Source organism: Rhinatrema bivittatum, chromosome 2 (genome assembly GCF_901001135.1).
Source record: "Rhinatrema bivittatum chromosome 2, aRhiBiv1.1, whole genome shotgun sequence".
Taxonomy (NCBI): domain Eukaryota; kingdom Metazoa; phylum Chordata; class Amphibia; order Gymnophiona; family Rhinatrematidae; genus Rhinatrema; species Rhinatrema bivittatum.
The window spans coordinates 19,810,595-19,837,891 of record NC_042616.1 but is presented as its reverse complement, the minus strand read 5'-3'; the positions used below and the strand labels follow the sequence as shown (position 1 = coordinate 19,837,891).

Here is a 27,297-nt window from a genome sequence, read left to right as displayed (position 1 = left end):
TAGGTTTGGTGCATGTGTGCAGGGCGATGTGCGCACACGGGTCGATATTATGCGCCCGGCACAGTGAGCGCGTGGTTATGCGCTTCGCTTGTGTGCTCAGGGTATTTGAGCGCGCGGCTCGCCTCAGTGCGCACGGATCGAGATGGCGGACAGGGCTGCAAACAGGGCCAAAATGGTGACTGCTACCACACGGACAATATGGCGACCACCTCGGAGGGTCTCTCCACGTGGGAGGACCCTCGGATCTGACCGGGGTCTAGCCCTGCTAGGACCGATCAACCCGGTGGCACTGGTCTCGGCTGGCGACCTGTGTGTCTCCTCGAGCTTCGGAGACCGGAGACTTTTAAATAGATTTCTACCTTACCTTGTCTCGGCGCTTCCTGGTTTCGTTCCGGGCGGTCTCCGGCTGCGGGGGGAGAGGGAAATACCTTCACCGCTGCGCTCAAGGTTGCACCCGCTGCCCCTCAGCCTCACCCGATGTCGGGGGCTAGGTCCCCGCCGAGGGTCGGCCGCTGGACCGAGGCTCACCTCCGAGGGATCGTGGAAATCACCTCGGGAATCTCAACTGGGGGAGGGACCCAATGGGTGTCACTGCAGGAGAGCGGGGCTCGTCTGTAGAGGTAAGATTTCTTCTTAATTTGGATTTCTTTGGTAAAATTTACTCTAACGCTGTGCTAGCGTGCATAGAGTCCCTAACTGCTATGGAGACGGAAAATACTGAGGATCTGCACTTCCTGCAGGGGTATATGTACTAGGGCAGACGTCAGATTGAAATCTGATCCGTCTCCAACTGCTATCAGGAGTACACTCTACCCGTTTGTCCTGAGTCCATCTGTCTACACTAAGGAAAACAAAATTGTCAGTTAAGTAATTTCTCCAATTTATTTAGATTTATATTCTGCTTTTCGCACTTCTTTCAGCACTTCAAAGTGGATTACATTTGCTACTGGTATCTTGGGCAGAGTAATAGTTTCTTTCTTTGTTGGAGATTTGCCTAGCAGTGACGTTGTCTTGGTTATATCCCTTCTCCAGGCATTATTGTATGGTTGTTGGGGTTCGAGAAGTTGCATCTTTTGCCAGAGCAGCCTCCTCCCTTACGAGGAAGTAGCTTTGGTACATTCCTCTTGTGTGGACTGGACTGCCTGGATGAAGAGGAAGGTGAAATTAGTACTTACCTGATAATTTCCTTTCCTCTCTGAGAGGCAGGCCAATCCACAATCCTACCCTGAGCTGCCTGTACTGATTTTTTCTATTTGTCCTTTCTCAGGGACATTATTGGAAGTAGAATTCATAGGCCGATGCAGATCTTCAGGTCGTCTAAGGGCCTTGTAAGTATTTGCCTTCTTTGTCTGTTGTGGCTTCTGCATTTCCTTCTCGTCTGAGTCCAGTGCGTTGCCCACTGGAAGAAAAAAAAGGACGTGAATGATTAGGGGAGGAAGTGTTTTTATCTCCGGACTTAACAGTTCTAGTGTTAATTAGTTGTCACAGTTGACTTTTGCAGAATACTGGCATACTGATGTCAGTACAGGGCTATATGAGGGTCACATCAGCGAGTCAGTTGGTTTCTGTCTCCATCTGCTGGTAGGTGTGCATAACCCACTTATGTGGACTGGCTTGCCTATCCTAGAGGAAAGAAAATTATCAGCTGAGTAGTAATTTCACCTTCCTGGGTTTTTGAATCCTGGATGTTTGACTTCTGGGTGGGAGTAGTGGGGTGGATATACAGGATATACAAAGTTGGGGAAATTGGGTGTCTCAGAGTTACAGGTCTTGTTCTACCAGAGCCCATTGTAACCAATTTATTCCTGGGTTTCTGAATCCTCTGTGAGAGCTGGGAGAGGCAATCTGGATGTACAGCAGATTATGTAATGGTCTGCTTCACTCTAGCCTGCGAGCCTTGAAAACGCTCCAAACTTCCTGGGCCCGTTTAGTTATAAGAAGCTTTCCTTGGGATCATGTGACTCTACTGCTGCGTGAATTACTTTGGTTGCTGCTCCAGCAGTGGATTAAATTCTAAATTTTAACTCGTTTAGATCTCTGAAGTTTAATGGTCCATGATTATTATTATTTTAATTTGTTATTATAATGTTTAGTTTGGCAGATCTGCTATAAGCAGATTTTAATTGTTATTAAATGAATAGTAGATAAGCCCAGAGGAACCAGACCTACAGGAATCCTAAAGGAGGGACCTGTCTCATCTCCCAAGTTCTTGAATTACATCAGCTTTATTTCTGCATCCTACACAGTATGGTAAAGAGAACCCACTGATTTTCTTAACTTCTCTGAATATTTCTATAGAGACATCATAGAGAGGTTTTCATAGCCATCACATAAAGTTTCTGCTAAGCTACAGAATTCTTTAATATGCATTCATTATGTGATCTTTCTAAACATCTCATTTCAGGTTATTGGTAGCTTTCCATGCCATTGTTACTTACACATGATTAATTCCTTCATTTTGTATCCAGCAGACAATGAGGTCATACAGGAAGTAAAGAGGGAGGAGAATCGAGAAGAACACCCTATAGTATTAGCACTTACACCAAGACCATCAGGAAATGTCTGTGAGAATCTTGCCCAGAGGACTGAGGGGGGAGACATTAGCCAAAGACAGCAGGAATCAGAGACGAAGGAGCAAGACTCTGCAGGAGAGTCACTTGATGGAGTCACTGCTTGTGAGAGAAGTGACAGGGAGTTCACAGACATCCATGAGTACCAGGGACACCTGAGAAGAGAGAATCCCTTCCAGAGTAATAACAGTGATCAAATGACTTCTGCCTTCCAACAGAAAGAGGAGGAATGGAAGAAATCCTTTCACTGTGTCACCTGTGGGAAAAACTTTAATAGAAAATGTCATTTTGTGTTGCACCAGAGGAGTCACCCAGGAGCGAGACCTTTTCCTTGCAAACAGAAGTTAACCCTGAACTTATATCAGAGAATCCTCACTGAAGGGAGCACTTTCACTTGTATCGAATGCAAGAAAACCTTTTCTTGCAGGGAATCCTTAGTAATACACCAAGGTACACACACAGGTAAGATACCCTCTCATTGCTCTCAAGATGGGGAATCTTACAGTTCTGAGTTCTCTTTATTACATCAGAAAATGGAGACCGAAGGGAGAACATTTTCATGTTCTGAAAGTGGAAAAAACATCATTCAAATGCAAGACCTAATAATAAACCAGGCAATACAGAGAGAATTATTATTCATTAGTACTGATGGTGACAGAAACTTCAATCAGAAAGGAAACTTCAAAAGACAACAAAAATTCCAAGCAGGAGAGAGAGCATTTTCAAGTAATGAATGCAATAAAGGTTTATGTGAAGAGGAAGTTATTTCAGGAGTCACAAAACATCTTACTGGTGAGAGACTGTTGTCTTGTATTCAGTCTGAAAAAAGCTTCTGTGGGAAGGCAGTTAACTCAGAACAGAAGAAAATCCCCAAAGTAAAAAGTCAGTTTATATGCACTGAGTGTGATAAAAGCTTCAATAAGAAGTGCAAACTCATAATCCACCAGAGATTCCACACCGGAGAAAAACCCTTTAACTGTACTAAATGTGGTAAAAGATTCCGTCAGAAGACATCTCTCATATTGCATCAGAAAATCCATACTGGTGAAAAACCATTTAAATGTACTGAATGTGGTAAAAGCTTCAGTGACAAGAAATCTCTCAGACGGCATCTGAAAATCCATACTGGAGAAAAACCATTTAAATGTCCTGAATGTGGTAAAAACTTTAGTCAGAAGTCAACTCTCATTCAGCATCTGAAAATCCATACTGGAGAAAAACCATTTAAATGTCCTGAATGTGGTAAAAACTTTAGTCAGAGGTCAACTCTCATTCAGCATCTGAAAATCCATACTGGAGAAAAACCATTTAAATGTCCTGAATGTGGTAAAAGCTTTAGTCGGAAGTCATCTCTAATGCAGCATCAGAAAATCCATACTGGAGAAAAACCATTTAAATGTACTGAATGTGATAAAAGCTTCAGTGACAAGAAATATCTCAGACGGCATCAGAAGATCCATACTGGAGAAAAACCATTTCAATGTACTGAATGTGGTAAAAGCTTCAGTGACAAAGACGGTCTCAGAAGGCATCAGAAAATCCATATTGGAGAAAAACGATTTAAATGTACTGAATGTGGTAAAAACTTTAGTCAGACGTCAACTCTCATTCAGCATCTGAAAATCCATACTGGAGAAAAACCATTTAAATGTCCTGAATGTGGTAAAAGCTTTAGTCGGAAGTCAAATCTAATGCAGCATCAGAAAATCCATACTGGAGAAAAACCATTTCAATGTACTGAATGTGGTAAAAGCTTCAGTAAGAAAGACGGTCTCAGACGGCATCAGAAAATCCATATTGGAGAAAAACCATTTAAATGTACTGAATGTGGTAAAAGCTTTAGTCTGATGTCGTCTGTCATGCAGCATCAGAAAATCCATACTGGTGAAAAACGATTTAAATGTACTGAATGTGGTAAAAACTTTAGTCAGACGTCAACTCTCATTCAGCATCTGAAAATCCATACTGGAGAAAAACCATTTAAATGTCCTGAATGTGGTAAAAGCTTTAGTCAGAAGTCATCTCTAATGCAGCATCAGAAAATCCATACTGGAGAAAAACCATTTCAATGTACTGAATGTGGTAAAAGCTTCAGTAAGAAAGACCGTCTCAGACAGCATCAGAAAATCCATACTGGAGAAAAACCATTTAAATGTACTGAATGTGGTAAAAGCTTTAGTCTGATGTCGACTGTCATGCAGCATCTGAAAATCCATACTGGAGAAAAACCATTTAAATGTCCTGAATGTGGTAAAAGCTTTAGTCGGACGTCGTCTCTCATTCAGCATCTGAAAATCCATACTGGAGAAAAACCATTTAAATGTACTGAATGTGGTAAAAGCTTCAGTGACAAGAAATGTCTCAGACGGCATCAGAAGATCCATACTGGAGAAAAACCATTTAAATGTACTGAATGTGGTAAAAGCTTCAGTGACAAGAAATGTCTCAGAGGGCATCAGAAGATCCATACTGGAGAAAAACCATTTAAATGTACTGAATGTGGTAAAAGCTTCAGTGACAAGAAATGTCTCAGACGGCATCAGAAGATCCATACTGGAGAAAAACCATTTAAATGTACTGAATGTGGTAAAAGCTTCAGTGACAAGAAATGTCTCAGAGGGCATCAGAAAATCCATACTGGAGAAAAACCATTTAAATGTCCTGAATGTGGTAAAAGCTTTAGTCAGACGTCATCTCTCATTCAGCATCTGAAAATCCATACTGGAGAAAAACCATTTAAATGTCCTGAATGTGGTAAAAGCTTTAGTCAGACGTCATCTCTCATTCAGCATCTGAAAATCCATACTGGCTTGCAGGTAATGTTTGACCACTGCACTGTAGTTCAAGCAGAGGCTTTGGATGCTTCCCTGACTGAAGGTGGCTTGATCAGCAATCACATCCCCTGATGCATATAGAGAGGAATATCGAGTAAGAAAAGGGAAGTGATAATCCTCTTATACAGGTCCTTGGTGAGGCCTCACCTGGAGTACTGTGTTCAGTTCTGGAGATCGTATCTCCGAAGGGACAAAGACAAGATGGAGGCGGTCCAGAGACCAAAAAGGTGGAGGGTCTTCATCGAATGACTTATGAGGAGAGATGAAGAATCTAAATATGTACACCCTGGAAGAAAAGAGGAGCAGGGGTGATATGATTCAAAGTTTCAGATACTTGAAAGGTTTTAATGATCCAAAGACAACGACAAACTTCCGTTGCAAAAAAATCAGCAGAACCAGGGGTCACGATTTAAAACTCCAGGGAGGAAGACTCAGAACCAATGTCAGGAAGTATTTCTTTACGGAGAGGGTGGTGGATGCCTGGAACACCCTTCCGGAGGAAGTGGTGAAGACCAAAACTGTGAAGGATTTCAAAGGGGTGTGGGATAAACACTGTGGATCCATAAAGTCTAGAGGATGTGAATGAAGAGAAGAGGCTCGGGGGTGGCTTGTTTGTGGGAATGACAGCTACTGGAGATTAATATCCTTATTCAATAAACATACACACAGTTAATGCGACTCCAACATTGTTCTATGCTTCAACGGCAAGAGGAAATGTGGAAAAAAGGATTTGCATCCTCAAAAAAGCAGGGGAGTAGCTTGCTTGTTACGGTGGTTACTACCCCAAACCAAATAAGCCTGATACTTCACTTTCAATGCATATCCAGCATAGCTCTCTGCTTCACCGGCAGGGAGAATGGAGAATGAAGAAAAGACAATTTATATTCAGACAACAACCAACAAGGAATGAAATACATAGTCTGGGTAAACAAATAAGCAGGGGTGTAGCTTGCTTATTAAGGCGGTTACTACCCCGAATCAATTAAGCCTGATACTTCAATTGGAATACATATCCAGCGCAGTTCACTGCTTCAACAGCAGGGGGGAATGAAGAAAAGAGGATTTATATTCGGACAACCAACAAGGACTGAATTGCACAGTTAGGGTGAGCGAGCGTGGGAGTAGCTTGCTTATTACGGCGGTTACTACCCCAAACCAATTAGCTAGATACTTCACTTAGATGCAGCTCCAGCACTGCTCTCTACATCAATGGTGGGGGTGGAAGGGAATTGGAACCAAAAAGTTACCAATAAGGGCCATGACTTCAGCGGTCAGAGTAACAGATAAGTATGGAAACAATTAGGTCTGAAAGCTTGCTGGGCAGACTGGATGGGCCGTTTGGTCTTCTTCTGCCATCACTTCTATGTTTCTATATGTTTCAGCCCTGGGTACATGTAACACTGGAACACCCTGCCGTGCCATTGGCCAGAAAGCCCACTGTTAATACTCGGGCGGATTTTAAAAGCCCTGCTCGTGTAAATCCACCCGGATTTACGCGTGCAAGGCCCTCGCGCGCAGGCGCGCGCAAGTCCCGGGGTTTTTCGAAGGGGGCGTGTCGGGGGCGTTTTGGGGGCAGGACATGGCGTTTCGGGGGCGTGACGCCGGCCCGGGGGCGTGGTCCAGGCCTCCGGACCAGCCCCCGGGTCGGAGAACGGCGCACCAGCAGTCTGCTTCTCGCAGGCGTAAATCTAGGGAGAAAGGTAAGGGGGGGTTTAGATAAGGCCGGGGGGGTGGGTTAGGTAGGGGAAGGGAGGGGAAGGTGAGGGGAGGGCGAAAGGAAGTTCCCTCCGAGGCGCGCACGCAGGCTGCCCAAAATTGGCAGCCTTGCGTGCGCGCCGATCCAGGATTTTAGAGGATACGCGCGGCTATGCGCGTATCTTATAAAATCCAGCGTACTTTTTAAAAAAATCTACCCCACTGTGTTTCCTGATTGGCCCTGGAGACAGAACTTGCTCTGAGGGTTCTGGACAGGGAAGCCAACCTGCCTTATTTTTTTTTTCTATTTGCGGCTTCCTTATTATTGGGCGTTTTTTCTGTCAATTGTTGATTTTTTGGACTTGGTGGGTGGGACTTGAGCCCAGCTGTTCCTGTGATTGGCTGCTGCTGCGGCCTGGTCATGTCAGAGGAGCACATGGGCAGGCACTGATGGCAAGCAACAGCGTTGAGGAAGATTTTATGCAGCAGGGCAGTTTTGAAGGCTGAAGGGAGTGAAGCTCTCAACTGGCAACAACACAAAGAAGAGGGACCTGGAGGGGGAGGAAGGAGAGAATAAGGGTGTGGGAGCCAGACATGTGCTGGGGGGGAGGAGAACGAGTGGTGGGGATCAGTGTGAGGGGCTGTTTTTATTTTCCCCTTTGAAGGAGCTGCAGAGCTCAGTGGCTGAGACAGGGGTGGGGGGTGCACCCCTCAGCCATACAACTGGCCTGCATGGGAGGGTGGCGGGATAGAAGCCATTACAGAAGAAGGAAGTGTGAGTTTGAAGATTTTACTTCTAGCACATTCTGGGGCCGAGCGCACTGAATAACCCGCAGTCAGACGCGGGTTAAATAGGCGCTAATCCATGCAAATGCAATTATCGCCATCGGTGTTCATAACTGGCAGAACGCTGGTGACCCTAGCGCCTCCTTGCTAACGCAACCCCCTAATTACAATATAGCAGGGCCCCCTCCCTTGCAGGAGCAATGCTATATTGTAATTTTTTTTTAATTGTGCTTTTTTTTTTTTTTTTGCATCAGCCCCTCTTTCTGGGACAATCTGTGTAATGTCAGGTAATCCACAACAATTTGGACATTTTAGGGGGTTAAATATTATTGCAAGCCACTGTGTTTCCTCCATTACAATCACAAAATTATTTTAAAGTGTTGTCTGTGTATAAATACCTTCTAATAAAAGCAGTTTTAATCTCAGGTGTTTTGGGCTTGTCTCTTATTTTTTTTTTTTTTTGGAACATAGCTCTTGTTCTTCATGAAAACCTGGCTCCCCTGGTTCTGGAGCTCGCCAGTCTGGGCAGGGAGTGCAGAGGAGCAGACCTCTGCGTTGAGGCCTTGTTCAGCTCCTGTGCTCAGCCTTTTTCCTGTCAATAGCAGGGCTGAATTAGCCATGCTGTCATGGGATCTTGTCAATCAGGTCCGGGAGGCGGAGCTTGTCAAAGCAGAGATCAGAGCTTTGTTCTCTGCGGCTGCGCGTGTGTTCCCGCGCAGGAAAGTAACGGAATCTCCTCAGTCTGTTCTTTCCGCACGCGGGATCGCACATGGAGCTGTTCTTCTCCTCAGTAAAAAAAAAAAATAGAAAAATGTCAAAATCGGGATTTAAACCCTGCGGATGCGGCAAGGTAATGTCGGTCACTGATGGCCATGACCGATGTTACCGATGCCTAGGAACCGATCACAATCAGGAAGATTGTGAGTTTTGTTCACGGATGTCGACCAGGGTGTTGAAACAGTGGGCCTACCAGCTTCAAGAACTTTTTGCCTCACCGGAGCCATCGGAGGCTCATTTGTCGCCTGGCCCGGCGAATCTACCGGCTCCCTCGAAAAGAGGGCATCCTCGTGTGATCCTAAACCCTCCAATCTTGGAGGTAAGGACATAGATAGTCGACAAAGGCCATCAGGTCTGCCAAAACCCATAGAGCCTGGATCGCCAGCGCCTGTCACGATGGCACCAGAGACATCGACTCCTACAACCTCTGCGCCTATCCTGCCCTATGCGCACACCACACTCGGTGCATAGCATTTCTGCGCCGGATGAAAGATCTGCGCACACAAGTTCTGTGCACATGGCGCCGAAGAACCCTGCGCGCAGGGTGCCGAAATACTCTGAACGCATGGCGCAGAAGATTTCTGCGCGCACTGAAAGGGAAATGTGCGCGCACAGCGCCGAAGTCTCTTGCGCGCATGGCGCCAAAGACAATTATGCGCCTGGCACCAACATCTGTGTGCACGGCGCGGACGAAACTTGTGCGCCCGGCACCGGAGATCTCTAGGCGCACAGCGTGGGAGACAGCGCCGATGGAATTTGCGCGCACAGACACAGAAAGATCCGTGCATAACTCTAAATCAGCGCACAAGTCACCAGAATACCCATTTTCTGGGATATATAAGTTGAAATGAAGACAGAACCTCACAAAGGTCTTCTTCTACCTCTCCATCGATAACCCCACCTCGTTCGGGTACTTCCCTCTCTTCGAGAGCTGCTTCGACGGAATTTCAAATAAAACGTAGGAAACTATCACCGTCTCCACTTAGGAGTCATATAGACTCATCGTCACACTATTATCATAAGCACTTTCAGCAGTCCCACCACAAAAAGTCAGCAAAGAGGACTGCAACATGGGAAGTAAGCCCTTCGACTTCGAAATCATCTTATATACCATTTTCACACACCTTCTCCAATAGAGAGGTAATTCAAGTTCCATCCTCTGATGCTTCTACAGCTTCAGATGATTCGATGGACATACTATGTGTCAGGAACCAGAAAGACCATAAAATATCACATAGTCTACCTCAAAATGCTCCAATACAACCTACTGCATATGAGTCACAAGAACCAGATGAGCGTGCAATAATGCCCCCTCATACAAAAAAGGCTTTTTATCACTTGTCCCAGTCCTTAGCAGGATTTTATGAAACTCTTCAGTCGTCATTCAAAATTACTAATATTGCCTCTGTCAATACTTCCGATCGTAAGACACAGGCTAATAGAGAACCGTTGGTGGAACCTCCCATATCTCCCATAATAAACCGACCCACTTCACCAAATTATAAAAGGGATTCATCATTGGATTCTCCTTCACTGCAAACATCCCCCTCATCATCTACGGGATTTCCATCGGATCTGCAGGAGCAACCGCAGGAGCCGTACTCTCCTCCAGAAGACCTCACATACCCAAAATTTCTAGAAAAATTGGGTACAATATTACATCTAGAGGTCCAAAAAGAAACAGACACTAGATCAGAAACCTTTGGCCTCGGGAGCTTTGCTGAGGAGAGCCGTACCTGCAGGGGAATGAGGGCTAACGGGATTGAGCTGGTGAGCTGGGAGAACTGTCTCCCACCCCGCCTGACGTCATCTGTGCCTGACACCAGCTGTGTGTATTTAAAGAGCAGCACAGCGCCAGGGCGCGGCTTGGAGGAAACCTTTTGAGGAGGAAATGCCCTTCTCTCTGAATGGGGAAAAAGCGGAAAATGAAGCTAGTAACATCAACACCGGTGGCGAAAGAGTTAAGAGGTCCGATGGACACACATTTAGTGCGAAGGGTGAGTCAAACCTCTAAAGAGGCTCCTCAAGATTTATCTCCTTCGTCAGGGGCTACTGCTAGTCCTGCCCAAGGCCAGTTATCCATTAGTACCTCAGGAAGTGTGGGGGTAAATACTTTAAATACCCCCACCCTGGGAGAAGTAATAACATCTGAAGATAGAGAGAAGAAAGCTCAGGAACAGACTGCAGTCAGTTCTGGAGGAGTAGAGGAAGAGGTGACTGTGTCAGATCCAGAGAATATATCTCTCGTAGATATCTGGAAGGCAATTACAAATATGGAAAGGAGATTATCCCAGTCCATGGCCCAATCTACAGTTTTCTCTAATGAAATTAAAGGGAAACTTGATGACCATGGAAAAAGAATAGATCAGATTGAAGCAACAAATGTTGTATTGAATTCTCAGATAACTGCATTACAGACTGCAGGGGCCACCTTTGTGAAAGACTCTTTGTTGATATATAAAAACATGGAGGGGTTGAAAAATAATTTGAGAAGGAAAAACTTACGTTTTTTAAATTTTCCCTATACAAGATTATTATCCGCGCAAGTTATTTAAAAAATATGTTAAAGAGATATTATGTATTTCAACTGAAGTGCTTATATCAAAGATATATTATTTATCTAATTCTAGAAGAGAAGGGCTAGCCCCAGAAGGTGAAATGGATGTATTAGTAGCTAACAGCCCAAATTTAACATCTTTTTTAGAGGCTTCCGAAGATGAAATTCCCACTAGGGCAACTTTGATAGTGACCTTTGTATCAGAACAGGATAAAAATCTGATCCTACAAAAATACTTTAAAAACAAAAGTTTTATGTTCTGTGGTAAATTAGTTCAAGTATTCCCCGATGTATCAAGGAACACACAGATGAGAAGGAAACAATTTCTTTCGATGAAACAGAGAGTGTTGGCCCTAGGGGCCACATTCTTTCTTAAATTCCTTGCAAGTGTATCATTACTCTACAAAAAAATAAGTTTGTTTTCTTAGAGCCTTCTCATCTAGAAACCTTTCTTATAGATAAAGGTAGTTGAAGGCATTGTAATTAGCCTGAAAATGGATAGATTGTAAACTGGTTAAAATGATGAATCTCCTGAATTTCATAAGATATTATGATTTATTGTTTTATTTTCTTAAAGGTAAGCTCCCCATTATGTGGACTTAATAATGGGAATGTGTATAGATTTTATTTTTATTTTTTGGTTTTGTAAACTGAAGATATGGTAACCTAGAATTCTTACTTTCTTTTCATTGTATAATGTATGAGAAATTTAATAAAGTATAAATTGAAAAAAAAAAGAAACCTTTGGCCTTCTCAAGATTTTCGTCATTCCAAGAGAACCGACGTCTCTTCCACCACAAGAAATATTGCATTCACTCTTACAGAAATCCTGGGAAACACCTTACGCAATCTCAGCGGTTTCCAGAAAGACTGACCTAAAATTCCGTATGAGGAAAACATCACCGTACTCTATACCACAATTACCTCATACTTCAATTGTAGTAGAGTCGGCGATGCAAAGATTTAAGAAAACGAAGTCGCATTCCTCATACCCACCAGTCAAAGACAACAAATATTTAGATGAGTTTGGTAGGAAAATATAACATAACTCAATGTTGAATGCCCGGATTATGCACCATCAATTCTACATGGTCCAATTCCTATATGAGTGCATACAAGTTACTAAAGGAATGCTTTGCTCAACTGCGGATCAACTACCTCCACCTCTTCATGATATGGAAGAGTGTTCCAGACACCTTTTGAGGTCCATCTATGAGGCATATGAAACATCTTCCAGGGCATCTGCAACAGCCATTGCAGCCCGCAGACTAGCATGGTTACGCACAAGTTCGTTACGTGCACGAGAAACTAACAAGCCTCCCATGTACAGGAGACAACCTGTTCGGAGAACGATTCCAGGACACAGTGGGCAAACTAAAGGAGGAGGCCCTGGCAGTACAATCATTAACATCACATCCTGACTATTCAACCATGCGTCGTTATAGCGGACCTACTCGACGGCAATCATATGCCAGAAGACCCTACAGGTCTCACCAGTCCTTTCGTACACAGACCTACCCAACTTACCAACGTCCTCCTCCACAACATAATACCTCAAGCCAACATAGAGGTAAATCACGTAATCAGAGACAGCAGGCACAACAGCCAGCTACTGCAGTAAAATCAACTCCATCTTTTTAATTACCCAGCCACCACCACAACATCAGACACCACCCGGCAGGATTCATTCTTGCCTGGCAGCCTGGGAGAAAATAACATCCGATCAATGGGTTTTGGAGATAGTACGTCACGGTTACCAACTCCAATTTGCCACACAACCCATATTACCTCATCTTTCCACTCTCAAGATTCAAAGCTTTCACCCACAATTGGGGGACGAAATTGCTTTACTTCGCAAACAACAAGCGATTCACCAAATTTCCCCGGGGACCCAATCAAAAGGATTTTATTCCCCATACTTCCTCCTACCCAAGCAATCGGGTGGACTTCATCCTATTCTAGAGCTAAGGGAGTTGAACAAATTTCTCACCAAAGAGAAATTCAAAATGGTATCGTTGAAATCAATACTTCCTCTGATTCAAACCAACAATTGGATGTGTTCCATCGACTTGAAGGATGCGTACACACACATTCCAATCCATCCATCCTCGTGGCGTTACCTATGCTTTCACTATAGACATCAACATTACCAGTACAAAGTTCTCCCCTTTGGACTTTCGGCAGCACCCAAGGTTTTCACCAAATGCAACTCCGAATATCTTACTCGATCACCTCCATCGAGTGATACAATGCTTACAGGAGTTAGGATTAGTGATCAATTTTCAAAAATCACACCTACAACCAACACAACAGTTACAATTCATAGGAGCATGCCTGGACACTACTTGCAACAGGGCATACCTTCCAACAGACAGAATATCACAATTCCGTCACCTTCTACATACCTTGAACCATACTCGCAGACCTTCAGCGAGACAGGTTTTAGTAGTCCTTGGCCACATGGCGGGGGCGGCGATTTTCATGGTTCCCAACGCCAGGCTACACATGAGGCACCTGCAATGGGGTCTAAAACGCCAATGGAAACAACACTCACAACCATTGACACAGAAGTTATCGTTGACCGCCAAAATGAGAAAAGATATAACATGGTGGCTCCTAAACTCTACCCTGTCCAAGGGAGCACAGTTCAGTTCCCCTCCACACAACGCAGTCTTAACCACAGATGCGTCTCGCAAGGGGTGGGGTGCACATCTCGAGATTTACGAAACACAAGGATTATGGACAATCTCGGAACAAAACCTACAAATAAATTTATTAGAACTCAGAGCCATTCGGAACGCACTACAAGTGTTCCAAGACCACCTGAAAGGACGCAGGGTCATGGTCTACACGGACAATCAAGTAGCAATGTTTTACATCAACAAACAAGGAGGGTCCGGTTCATAGTCCCTCTGCAAAGAGACCCTGATAATCTTCAAACATGCTCACCGGAATTGCATACATCTGCAAGCAACATATCTACCAGGCGTGGCAAATACAAGAGAGGACAGGCTAAGCCGCATCTTTCATCCTCATGAATGGGCACTCAACTCAGAAATTGCCCAAGAAATATTCAGGCAGTGGGGGATGCCTACAATAGATCTCTTTGCAACGGAGATCAATGCTCAAGTTCCAAAATTCTGCTCAATAAGACCAAGCCAATTCAGGATCGCTCAAGATGCCTTCCTCATCCTGTGGATGACAGGTCTCCTATACGCCTTTCCTCCCATACCGCTCATCACAAGGACGATTCAAAAGTGCATAGCAGACAAAGCTCAACTGATACTCATCGCCCCGGCCTGGCCAAGGCAACCGTGGTACAGTTTCCTTCTCCTGACTATCCATCATAGATCCAATTCGGTTACCGAATCGCCAGGATCTTCTCTGCCAAGATCAAGAGACGCTTCTACACCTGCTACACTCATCTCTACACTTGACAGCGTGGAGATTGAGAGGCTCCTTTTAACAGATCAAGGAGTTTCCACTTCGGAACAATTTATCTTGTTAGAATCCAGGAAACCCTCAATGAGAAGAAATTATAGCTATAAATGGAAACATTACTATACCTGGTGCACTTCCAAAGGTGTACCACCATTGGACTGCTCACCTGAGTTGCTCATCGATTATCTTCATACACTATATACAGCTGGTCTAGCAACCTCATCCATTCGAGTTCATCTCAGTGCCATAGGGGCATATCATAGACCAGTTAACAATATTCCCATATCCAATCACCCCTTACTATCTCGTTTCATTAAGGGGTTAACTCACCTTTGTCCTCCGATCTCTAAGCCTCCGGTTCCATGGAACCTCAACATAGTTCTGGAACATCTCATGCTTTCCCCATTTGAACCCATGGACTCCGCACACATTAAATACCTTACATGGAAAGTGGTATTCCTGGTTGCAGTAACATCGGCACGAAGAGTCAGTGAACTGCAGGCCTTGGTTCATTATTCTCCATATTTACAATTTCATCACCAAAAGGTAGTTCTCCGAACTCACCCATCCTTCCTACCAAAAGTGGTCTCTCAATTCCATCTCAATCAGACCATGGAATTACCCACCTTTTTCCCTAAAACTCATGCTAATGATAGGGAAAAACTACTGCACACACTAGATTGTAAACGAGCTTTAGCATACTACAAAGAAAGGACAAACTCGGACTCCCGTGTTTCTCAACTCTTTGTCTCCTTTAACCCAAAAGCACCTGGATTACCAGTGGCTAAACGCACCATCTCCAGCTGGATAGCGCAGTGCATCAAATTCTGTTACGACAAACAGAAACTACAACTACATTCAGAGCCTAAGGCTCACCAAGTCAGAGCAGTAGCAGCCTCATTGGCACACCTAAAGAATGTGCAACCCATAGACATTTGTAAGGCAGCTACATGGTCATCGCTTCATACCTTCACATCTCACTACTGCCTTGACCAACAGGCAGCCACTGATGCAAAGATATAGGGCAAGCAATCCTGCAATCTCTAGCCTCATGTCCACGGTGACCGCCACACTGTCAAAGATCGCGTACAAATATATATATCATAAACAACGTGATCGGGAGCTTGGGACTCCCATGACAGCATGGCTAATTCAGCCCTGCTATCGACGGGAAAAAGCAAGTTTGCTTACCGTAAACGGTGTTTCCATAGATAGGATGAAGTAGCCATGCTGACCCACCCTCCTCCCTGGCAGTCACCGAGTCTTCGACTACACTTCAGCTTAATCACAGACTGAGGAGATTCCATTACTTTCCTGCGCTGGAACACAAGCGCAGCCGCAGAGAGCAAAGCTCTGATCTCTGCTTTGACAAGCTCCACCTCCCAGACCTGATTGACAGATCCCATGACAGCATGGCTAATTCATCCTGCTATCTACAGAAACACCGTTACGGTAAGCAAACTTGCTTTTCCTGACCTTCCCAGGCACTGGTAACATAGTGAAAAGCGTTTAGTTAGTTTCTGCTCTTTAATCCTTGTTATTTTACTTGTTTCTGTTTGCAGCTTAAAACGTTTATCTGTTCACTGTGCCTCCTTTTTCTTAATAAACCTATTAGTTTGTTAGCTCTGCCTGTCATGGCCTGACTATCGCTCCTGGTGTTGTGTATATTTGGTCTCTGATTGTATTTTTAGGAACTGTGTGACCCTTGTGTCCCTAGATAGCACCAGGGGATAGCTTGCGGGCGGGAGACCTTGCTCAGATGCAAGCAGGAGCCCAGGTGGTGGGTGGGAGGTTGCCAGTGTAGAAACGCGTGCGCAGGTGCAGGGGGGCCGGGCAGTGCTTGGTGGGGCCCTCCAAGAGGCCACAGGGTTACCCTGAGTGGGTGTTAGGGGTGGCTTTGCAGCATTACATGAGGGTGATATTCAGCCTTAGACGGATAACTTCTCCGAGTTAGTTAGACCTGCTCCAAAACAGGTCTAACCTTAGACAAAGAAGGCTTATCTGGGTATTTAGCAATTTTTTTCCCCAAAACGTTTAAGGAACTAACATAGAACAGCACATCCAGCAGCTTAACAAGAAGCAGAGAACAGCGTATGCTAATTTTATCAGTTTAATTATCTTCTGTTCCTAAGCCTATATTCCAAGGCTCTGGAAAAATAAGTGTAAATCAAATTACATAGAAATGACAGCAGAAAAGAACCAAATGGTCCATCCAGTCTGCCCAGCAAGCCCATTATAGCACCAGCTCCACCCTACAGGTCTCCCTATAAAGGTAGCAGCAGGGGGTGGCAATTGCTGTGCCGTACAAATTACTCCCATACTTAGTTTCCCAAACCGTTAGTCAGGGCCCTTGCTGGGTTCTGTCTGAGTCCAATTCCCCGTTATCTCTTTCCGTTGAAGCAGAGAGCAATGTTGCAGTTACATTACAAGTATCAGGCTTATTGGTTTAGGGGAGTAACAGCCACACCAGCAAGTTACCCCTCATGCACTCTTTTCTCATTTCCATCCTCAGCCTTTAGGGAGCCCCAGTGTTTATCCCAGTGCCCCTTTGAAATCTTTCACCATTTTTTGTCTTCACCTCCTCCTCCGGGAGGGCATTTCCAGGCATCCCCCACCCTCTCTGTGAAGAAATATTTCCTGACGTTGGTTCTGATTCGTCCTCCCTGGAGTTTCATTTCATGACCCCTAGTTCTACTGATTTTCTTTCCAACGGAGAAGGTTTGTTGAATGTGCATCATTAAAACCTTTCAGGTATCTGAAAGTCGTTATCCTATCTCCCCTGCACCTCCTCTCCTCCAGGGGATACAGATTTAGGTCCTTCAACCTCTCCTCATAAGTCATTTGATGGAGACCCCCACACCATTTTGGTCGCCCTTCTCTGCACCGCCTCCATCCTGTCTCTGTCCCTCTTGAGATTCGGGCTCCAGAACTGAACCCAGTACTCCAGGTGAGGCCTCACCAAGGCCCTGTACAAGGGCATCACCACCTCCATTTTCTTCCTGGTTATTCCTCTCTCTATGCAGCCCAGCATTCTTCTGGCTTTAGCGACACTACTGAGTCCCGAAGTCCCGGCAGGTGAGCCGCAGAGCCAGCAGAGGACTCATCTTTCCTCAGCAGTCTGGGCAGGAGTTGGCTGACTTCTCTTTTATTGCCTATGACAGGAAGCTGCTGTTGCGTCCTTCTCCTCTTCCTTGCCAGTGGGAGGTTGTTCCCTCCGCCTGCACCCAGATCAGAGCAGGATATCACCACCTCCTGTTCATATGGGCCCGGCCGGACACCAACTTTATCTTCCTTGGCCTGGCCTGGCAGTGAGGCTGCTGATGCTCTCTTCACCCCATAGGGTCTGGATATGAAAGAAGGAGCATAAGGGAGAAAGGTGCCTGCTCTGTAGATCCGCTGCTGCTGCCTCCTCATCTTCCTCTCCTAAGTGCTTCTTGCCCTCATCTGCTGCTGATAACGAGGGAGGGAGACTCTGGATTGGACTGAAGGCTTTTCTGCTGGCGGGGAGCCAGGAGGAGGGGGAACTGTACTGCGCAGGAAGGCCTTGGGAGATAGGGAGTCAGGGGTGGGGGAAAGGAGGTTGGGCTTGCTGGGTATGGAGAGATGGAGGAGGGAAGGATTGGGGGCTGCTGGGCAGAGAAGAGAGATGGAAGTGGAGAGAGAGGTGGAGGTGGGGGGCTGGGTTGGGGGAGAGGGGAGTGGGGGATGCTGAGCAGGAAGGGATAGGAAAGAGGTGGTCAGAGGGATTCTGGGTAGGGAAGGGGAGAAAGCTGATTAGGGGAGAGAGGGAGCACGGGGAAGAGGATGTGGGGTGGGGGTGGGGGTGGGGGTGTTGGGAATGTAGGACAGGGATAGGAGCAGGTGAAGGGATGATTGAGTAGCTGGGAGAAGTGAGGGGTGACGGGGGCATGGAGGGGAGTGACGGGGTACAAGGGCCGTGCTATGTCAGGTTTGAGAATATGCATTTCTTCTCTCCTCCCAGTGGAAACACTGAGAGGAGAGGATCACCTTGCTGGTGGCTGAAAGGAATCAGTAAGTTTTTGCTTGGGACATTGACTTTTTTAAAAGTATTGGGGCAAAGTTAACTATTTAGGAATATTATTTAGTGTGTTTGTGCCTTTAATAGTCAGAAAGGCAGTGAATAAACAAGTTAGACAGTTTGTATTTAGTCAGTCAATAAGGTAGCAGTAGGTAGTGTGTTTATTTTTAAAAGTCTGCAGAACTAAGTGTTCTCCAGACTTTTAAAGAGCTGAGTGTTTTATTTAAGAATAACTGAGTGCATTGTATTGAAAAACAAAAAAAACAACCCACAAAAAAGTAGCCAGAAGCTAGAAATAAGCTAGGAGCAGTATATACCAAAGTTAAAAAGTTCAGTTACTCACCTTGGAAAGGTGTTGAGGTAGTGTGATTAGGTTTGAATAGGGAACAACATTTGTTAATCAAGGGAGCTGTGAGTCACTCAGGCTGACTAACTGTCGGGTCGATACAGTAACGTGCGGTTGAAGATTTCCCATCTGTAACGTGCTGGGAGCGCACAATACAGACGAGTAAGGCGATCCAGCGATACAGTCTCCAGTTTCACGCGTCCTTAGCGCTTCCTAAAATAGACACATAACCCTTTCCGCACCCAGCATGTAAATGAACAAAAAAGCTGTATAATGAAGGAATTAGCTATTCCCCTCCGATACTGTAACGGGCGCTGATACTATCTCCTCAGTAACCCGCTGTTTTGCCGCGGCCTTAACGTGTTAGTTTACCGCCTCCCCCTAGTAGGCGTTAGTGTAGTGTAAAAAACATTGCTTACTTGCCCTGGTCCCGTCCGGTCTCCGGTCCAGCCCGTCCGGTCTCTGGTGTAGCCCCAGTCCGGTCTCCTGCAGCCCCGTCCAGTCCCCTCCTCCCGAAGCAAAAAAAAAAAAAAAAAAACGAAAAAGTAGCAAGGCTCGGGCCTGCTACGGTAGTCCCTTCTCCCTTCCTCCCGATTTCGCCAAAATCGCACAGCCTCCCGAAATCGCACGGCCTTCTCCCTTCTCCCTTCCTCCCAATTTCGCCAAAATCGCACGGCCTCCCAAAATCGCACGGCCTTCTCCCTTCTCCCTTCCTCCCGATTTCGCCAAAATCGCACGGCCTCCCGAAATCGCACGGCCTTCTCCCTTCCTCCCGATTTCGCCAAAATCGCACGGCCTCCCTTCTCGACTTCCTCCCGATTTCGCCAAAATTGCACGGCCTCCCTTCTCGACTTTCTCCCGATTTCGCCAAAATCGCACGGCCATTCATCCAGGCAGAGGGAGCAGTCGACCACCGGCTCCCTCTGCCTGGATGACCGCACAGCCCCTGCCGGAATGAATGCCCGTGTGATTTTGGCGCTCATGCCATGAGCGCCAAAATCGCACGGCCCCCGCCGGAATGAATGCCCGTGTGTCGTGACGTCACGGCAGTCACGTACTACTCGTTTGATACGGGTTTGACTAAGCAAACATAAATCACGCTTACTTGTTTCTTATTGGTCACGGCGGTCACCGGCTCCCTCGGCCTGGATGGACGCGCGTGCGAAATCGGGAGGAAGGGAGAAGGGCCTTGCTACTTTTTCGTTTTTTTTTTGCTTCGGGAGGAGGGGACCGGACGGGGCTGCAGGAGACCGGACAGGGGCTGGACCGGAGACCGGATGGGACCAGGGCAGGTAAGCAATGTTTTTTACTACACTAACACCTACTAGGGGGAGGCGGTAAACATATTTTTGGTTTTCTGTTTTTTACACTTCCTGGTGCCTGTCATTTCAAATGTCATTTGAAATGACAGGTACCAGCGCACCCAGGTTACTGTATAGGCGCTCAGCGCCTATACAGTAAAATGGGTTGCGCGGGCATAACCCTTCCCTACCGCTTCACAGCCGGCATGCATTTGCATGCTATTAGAAGAGAGTATCAGGCGCTAGGTCTAGAGGACTGTGCGTGCGGGGAGGAAGGGTGCGCCTGACACTGCCGCACTGTTTCTACCGCGGCCTTACTGTATCGACCCGATTGTTGGCAGATCGGGCTATTTCACTCAGCAGGGCTATTTCTTTTCCATTCTGGAGGGAAAAAAACCCCCACATTTGTGCGGTTGCGTTAGATCTGGTCTGGCCACCTGACCCTCAAGGTTGTCGCTTTTTGCTTTGCTGCACAGTCCCTCCAGCAGTCGCAGAATGATGACTCATCTGCAGCAGCAGCTCCACCAGCAGTCGCAGAATGATGACTCATCTGCAGCAGCAGATCCTCCAGCAATGGCAGATTGATGACTCATCGGCAGCAGCAGCTCCACCAGCAGTCGCAGAGTGATGATTCTTAAGCGACTGCAGTAGAGCTCAGCCCCGGAGAAGGGTTGCCAACCTCGCTTATTTCCCGCGTGATTGGGCTTTTTTTTCCAGTCATTCGCGGGCTTTTTTTCGATTCGTGGGTTGCTTGTAATTGTGCGTTTCTTCCTGCCAATCGCTTTTTTGTTTGGGCTTGGTGGGCGGGACCTGTGCTCTGATGTTGCAGTGATTGGCTGCTGCTGCCGGTGAGGCCTGTCCATAGCAGGCGCACCCTAACCTATTGCAGCATTAAGCTAACCAGAGCCGGCAATCCCAGGAGCGCGTGGGCAGACCCGGCCTGGCATTGCAGGGGCCAACAAGCGTCGTGGGTGACCAAGAAGCTTCTGTGCAGCTGCAGCCCTGAATGCTGAAAGGTGTGGAGCACTCAGCTGCCTACAACCAGGGATCAGGAGGGGAGGAATGAGTTTGTTGGGAGGGGAGGCCAGAGATGTGCTCGGAGGGGGGAATCGGGGTGTGGGGGTCCAGAGATGTGCTCGGAGGGGAAAGGGAGGTGGGATCGGGGTGTGTGAGAGGGTCAGACATGTGAGGGGAGGGGGGATCGGGGTGTGTGAGAGGGTCAGAGATGTGTGGGGAGGGGATCGGGGTGTGTGAGAGGGTCAGACATGTGAGGGGAGGGGGGATCGGGGTGTGTGAGAGGGTCAGAGATGTGTGGGGAGGGGATCGGGGTGTGTGAGAGGGTCAGAGATGTGAGGGGAGGGGGGATCGGGGTGTGTGAGAGGGTCAGAGATGTGTGGGGAGGGGATCGGGGTGTGTGAGAGGGTCAGACATGTGAGGGGAGGGGGGATCGGGGTGTGTGAGAGGGTCAGAGATGTGTGGGGAGGGGATCGGGGTGTGTGAGAGGGTCAGACATGTGAGGGGAGGGGGGATCGGGGTGTGTGAGAGGGTCAGAGATGTGTGTGGAGGGGAGGGGAGGGGGGATCGGGGTGTGTGAGAGGGTCAGGGAGGGGAGGGGGAGGGGGGATCGGGGTGTGTGAGAGGGTCAGAGATGTGTGTGGAGGGGAGGGGGGATCGGGGTGTGTGAGAGGGGAGGGGGGATCGGGGTGTGTGAGAGGGTCAGAGATGTGTGTGGAGGGGGGATCGGGGTGTGTGAGAGGGTCAGAGATGTGTGTGGAGGGGATCGGGGTGTGTGAGAGGGTCAGAGATGTGTGGGGAGGGGGGATCGGGGTGTGTGAGAGGGTCAGAGATGTGTGTGGAGGGGAGGGGGGATCGGGGTGTGTGAGAGGGTCAGAGATGTGTGTGGAGGGGAGGGGGGGATCGGGGTGTGTGAGAGGGGTCAGAGAGGGGAGGGGGGATCGGGGTGTGTGAGAGGGTCAGAGATGTGTGTGGAGGGGAGGGGGGATCGGGTGTGTGAGAGGGTCAGAGAGGGGAGGGGGGATCGGGGTGTGTGAGAGGGTCAGAGATGTGTGTGGAGGGGAGGGGGGATCGGGGTGTGTGAGAGGGTCAGAGATGTGTGTGGAGGGGAGGGGGGATCGGGGTGTGTGAGAGGGTCAGAGATGTGTGTGGAGGGGAGGGGGGATCGGGGTGTGTGAGAGGGTCAGAGATGTGTGGGGAGGGGAGGGGGGGATCGGGGTGTGTGAGAGGGTCAGAGATGTGTGGGGAGGGGAGGGGGGATCGGGGTGTGTGAGAGGGTCAGAGATGTGTGGGGAGGGGAGGGGGGATCGGGGTGTGTGAGGGTCAGAGATGTGTGTGGAGGGGAGGGGGGGGGGTGGGGGGATCGGGGTGTGTGAGAGGGTCAGAGATGTGTGTGGAGGGGAGGGGAGGGGGGATCGGGGTGTGTGAGAGGGTCAGAGATGTGTGTGGAGGGGGGGAGGGGGGATCGGGGTGTGTGAGAGGGTCAGAGATGTGTGGGGAGGGAGGGGAGGGGGGATCGGGGTGTGTGAGAGGGTCAGAGATGTGTGGGAGGGGAGGGGGGATCGGGGTGTGTGAGAGGGTCAGAGATGTGTGTGGAGGGGAGGGGGGATCGGGGTGTGTGAGAGGGTCAGAGATGTGTGTGGAGGGGAGGGGGGGATCGGGGTGTGTGAGAGGGTCAGAGATGTGTGTGGAGGGGAGGGGGGATCGGGGTGTGTGAGAGGGTCAGAGATGTGTGTGGAGGGGAGGGGGGATCGGGGTGTGTGAGAGGGTCAGAGATGTGTGTGGAGGGGAGGGGGGATCGGGGTGTGTGAGAGGGTCAGAGATGTGTGTGGAGGGGAGGGGGGATCGGGGTGTGTGAGAGGGTCAGAGATGTGTGTGGAGGGGAGGGGGGGATCGGGGTGTGTGAGAGGGTCAGAGCTGTGTGTGGAGGGGAGGGGGGGATCGGGGTGTGTGAGAGGGTCAGAGATGTGTGTGGAGGGGAGGGGGGATCGGGGTGTGTGAGAGGGTCAGAGATGTGTGTGGAGGGGAGGGGGGAAGATCGGGGTGTGGTGAGAGGGTCAGAGATGTGGTGGGGGAGGGGAGGGGGGATCCGGGTGTGTGAGAAGGGTCAGAGATGTGTGGGGAGGGGAGGGTTGGGGGGATCGGGGTGTGTGAGAGGGTCAGAGATGTGTGGGGAGGGGAGGGGAGGGGGGGTGGATCCGGGGTGGGTGGAGAGGGTCAGAGATGTGTTTGGGGAGGGGAGGGTGGGGGTATCGGGGTGTGTGGAGAGGGTCAAGAATGGTGTGTGAGGGGAGGGGAGGGGGGGATCGGCGGTGTGTGAGAGGGTCAGAGATGTGTTGTGGAAGGGGAGGGGGTGAATCGGGGTGTGTGAGAGGGTCAGAGATTGTGTGTGGAGGGGAGGGGGGATCGGGGTGTGTGAGGTAGGGTCAAGAGATGTGTGTGGGAGAGGGGTGGGGGGATCGGATGTGTGTGAGAGGGTCAGGATGTGTGTGGGGGGATCGGGGTGTGTGAGAGGGTCAGAGATGTGTGTGGGGGGGGGGGGGGATCGGGGTGTGTGTGAGAGGGTCAGAGATGTGTGTGGAGGGGGGGGGGGATCGGGGTGTGTGAGAGGGTCAGAGATGTGTGGGGAGGGGAGGGGGGGGGGATCGGGGTGTGTGAGAGGGTCAGAGATGTGTGGAGGGGAGGGGAGGGGTGGGGGATCTGGGTGTGTGAGAGGGTCAGAGATGTGTGTGGAGGGGAGGGGGGGGGGATCGGGTGTGTGTGAGGGTCAGAGATGTGTGTGGGGGGAGGGGAGGGGAGGGGGGATCGGGGTGTGTGAGAGGGTCAGAGAGGGGGGGGGGGGGGGGATCGGGGTGTGTGAGAGGGTCAGAGATGTGTGTGGAGGGGAGGGGGGAGGGGGGATCGGGGTGTGTGTGAGAGGGTCAGAGATGTGTGTGGAGGGGAGGGGGGATCGGGGTGTGTGTGAGAGGGTCAGAGATGTGTGTGGAGGGGAGGGGGGGGGATCGGGGTGTGTGAGAGGGTCAGAGATGTGTGGAGGGGGGGGGGATCGGGGTGTGTGGGGATCGGGTGTGTGAGAGGGTCAGAGTGGTGGAGGGGAGGGTGGGGGGATCGGGTGTGTGAGAGGGTCAGCGATGTGTGGTGGGAGGGGAGGGGGTGGGGGGATCGGGGTGTGTGAGGGTCAGAGATGTGTGGGGAGGGGGGGGTGGGGGGATCACGGGTGTGTGAGAGGGTCAGAGATGTGTGGGGAGGGGGGGTGGGGGGGGGATCGGGGGTGTGTGAGAGGGTCAGAGATGTGTGGGGAGGGGAGGGGGGGGGGGGAGGTGTGGTGGTGAGAGGGTCAGAGATGTGTGTGGAGGGGAGGGGAGGGGGGATCGGGGTGTGTGAGAGGGTCAGAGATGTGTGGGGAGGGAGGGGAGGGGAGGGGGATCGGGGTGTGTGAGAGGGTCAGAGATGTGGGAGGGGGGATCGGGGTGTGTGAGAGGGTCAGAGATGTGTGTGGAGGGGAGGGGGGATCGGGGTGTGTGAGAGGGTCAGAGATGTGTGTGGAGGGAGGGGGGATCGGGGGTGTGTGAGAGGGTCAGAGATGTGTGTGGGAGGGGAGGGGGGATCGGGGTGTGTGAGAGGGTCAGAGATGTGTGTGGAGGGGAGGGGGGATCGGGGTGTGTGAGAGGGTCAGAGATGTGTGGGGAGGGGTGGGGGGATCGGGGTGTGTGAGAGGGTCAGAGATGTGTGTGGAGGGGAGGGGGGGGATCGGGGTGTGTGAGAGGGTCAGAGATGTGTGTGGAGGGGAGGGGGGGGGATCGGGGTGTGTGAGAGGGTCAGAGATGTGTGTGGAGGGGAGGGGGGGATCGGGGTGTGTGAGAGGGTCAGAGATGTGTGTGGGGAGGGGAGGGGGGATCGGGGTGTGTGAGAGGGTCAGAGATGTGTGTGGAGGGGAGGGGGGATCGGGGTGTGTGAGAGGGTCAGAGATGTGTGTGGAGGGGAGGGGGGATCGGGGTGTGTGAGAGGGTCAGAGATGTGTGTGGAGGGGAGGGGGGATCGGGGTGTGTGAGAGGGTCAGAGATGTGTGTGGAGGGGAGGGGGGATCGGGGTGTGTGAGAGGGTCAGAGATGTGTGTGGAGGGGAGGGGGGATCGGGGTGTGTGAGAGGGTCAGAGATGTGTGTGGAGGGGAGGGGGGATCGGGGTGTGTGAGAGGGTCAGAGATGTGTGTGGAGGGGAGGGGGGATCGGGGTGTGTGAGAGGGTCAGAGATGTGTGTGGAGGGGAGGGGGATCGGGGTGTGTGAGAGGGTCAGAGATGTGTGTGGAGGGGAGGGGGGATCGGGGTGTGTGAGAGGGTCAGAGATGTGTGTGGAGGGGAGGGGGGATCGGGGTGTGTGAGAGGGTCAGAGATGTGTGTGGAGGGGAGGGGGGATCGGGGTGTGTGAGAGGGTCAGAGATGTGTGTGGAGGGGAGGGGGGATCGGGGTGTGTGAGAGGGTCAGAGATGTGTGTGGAGGGGAGGGGGGATCGGGGTGTGTGAGAGGGTCAGAGATGTGTGTGGAGGGGAGGGGGATCGGGGTGTGTGAGAGGGCCAGAGATGTGCTCGGAGGGGGGAATCTGTGTGTGTGTGGGGGGGGGGGCAGAGATGTGCTCGGAGGGGGGAATCTGTGTGGGGGGGGCAGAGATGTGATCGGAGGGGGGAATCTGTGTGGGCGGGTCCAGAGATGTGCTCGGAGGGGTTATTTGTGTATGGGGCTGGTGTTTTTTAATTTGTCCTACACCACTTTTAATTTCATGTAATTTTTTTCTCATTTCTTCTCCCTGCAGCAGACCACCTTTGTAAGAAAGCCTGTCCACTAGAGATGTGAATCGGAACTGATATCGGATCCCATTCTGGTTCCGATTCACATCTATAGAGATGTGAATCGGAACTGAAATCGGATCCGATTCTGGTTCCGATTCACATCTCTAGATACCTACTGTTTCTGTCATTGGCTGCTGCGCTACTAAATGGATTTGATCTGCTATAGCTAAAGTAAGGACCTAAAAGATCCTGCTAAGCCTGGGAAGAGGAATGTGAACTAAAGCATGGATTCAGTCTGTGTCAGCAATGAGAGTAAGGCTGTGTGCACAGTTTTGTAAGTGTGACATTCGTGCACATCATGCAGACCTTCTGCAACATGCAAAACGTTAAGCTTCCTTTGTCTTCTATGTGACTCACAAACATTGGGGTTTCAATTTCATGTGTGTTGGGGTTTTTTTTGGGAAAAAAGTGCTTGTTCTTTCATGAAAACCTGGCAACCCTAAGCGGTGTCTTTCCCACCCGTTCTTTTCTGCTGTCCCTGTGATGTTTTCTAGCAAGCAGCGGGACTGAGTGTAAGGGGCTCCAGGCGGGGGCTCTGCACTGGGAGCGTGGAAAGGAAATCAAGGTGGTGATCAGGTCTTTAAGTCGCAATCTATGAGGTCGATGCAATGCAGTGAGCTCAGCCGAGTGCATTGTTTAACCTGCTGTGGGACACGGGTTAAACAGGCGCTAATCCACCCCCTAATGCAATAGGGGGATTAGTGTCTATTTAATGGGCGTCGGACGAGGAGTGAATGAGTTAGCGCTCATCACATGCAAATGCACTCATTCACTCCAAATGCAAAAACATAAATTGAAAAGGACGGAAAAGCAGAAAAAACTTTTCAAAGTAAATAAAATAAAATAACTCAGCAGACCGCCTGTAAACTCGGCGCCTGTTTTCATATCTGGCAGACAGGGCAGCGCAGCGAGTCGCGCTAGGAAGGAGGTGCTAAGGTCGCGCAAACGACTCTAGCTCCTCCTTCCTAGCGTGACCCTGTAATTTAAATATTGCATGGCGCCCCCCTTGCGGTGCTGAAAAGTCAGTGCCTTCTTTCCGGGAAGATTTTTGCATCGGCCCCTATGTCTGCAGCCATTCTTATGAGCTGCTCTG

The 27,297-nt window shown here is 49.4% G+C and overlaps 1 protein-coding gene across 1 annotated transcript in view; it reads left to right on the top strand.

The window, feature by feature from the left end:
* The first annotated feature begins 851 nt into the window (after positions 1–851).
* The window catches only part of LOC115083636, an 83,150-nt gene continuing 56,704 nt past the window's right edge, over positions 852–27,297 (top strand). Inside the window, 1 exon segment of the mRNA XM_029587571.1 lies at positions 852–5,336. Coding sequence (XP_029443431.1) covers positions 2,441–5,336 — 2,896 coding nt within the window. The 5' untranslated portion in view covers positions 852–2,440.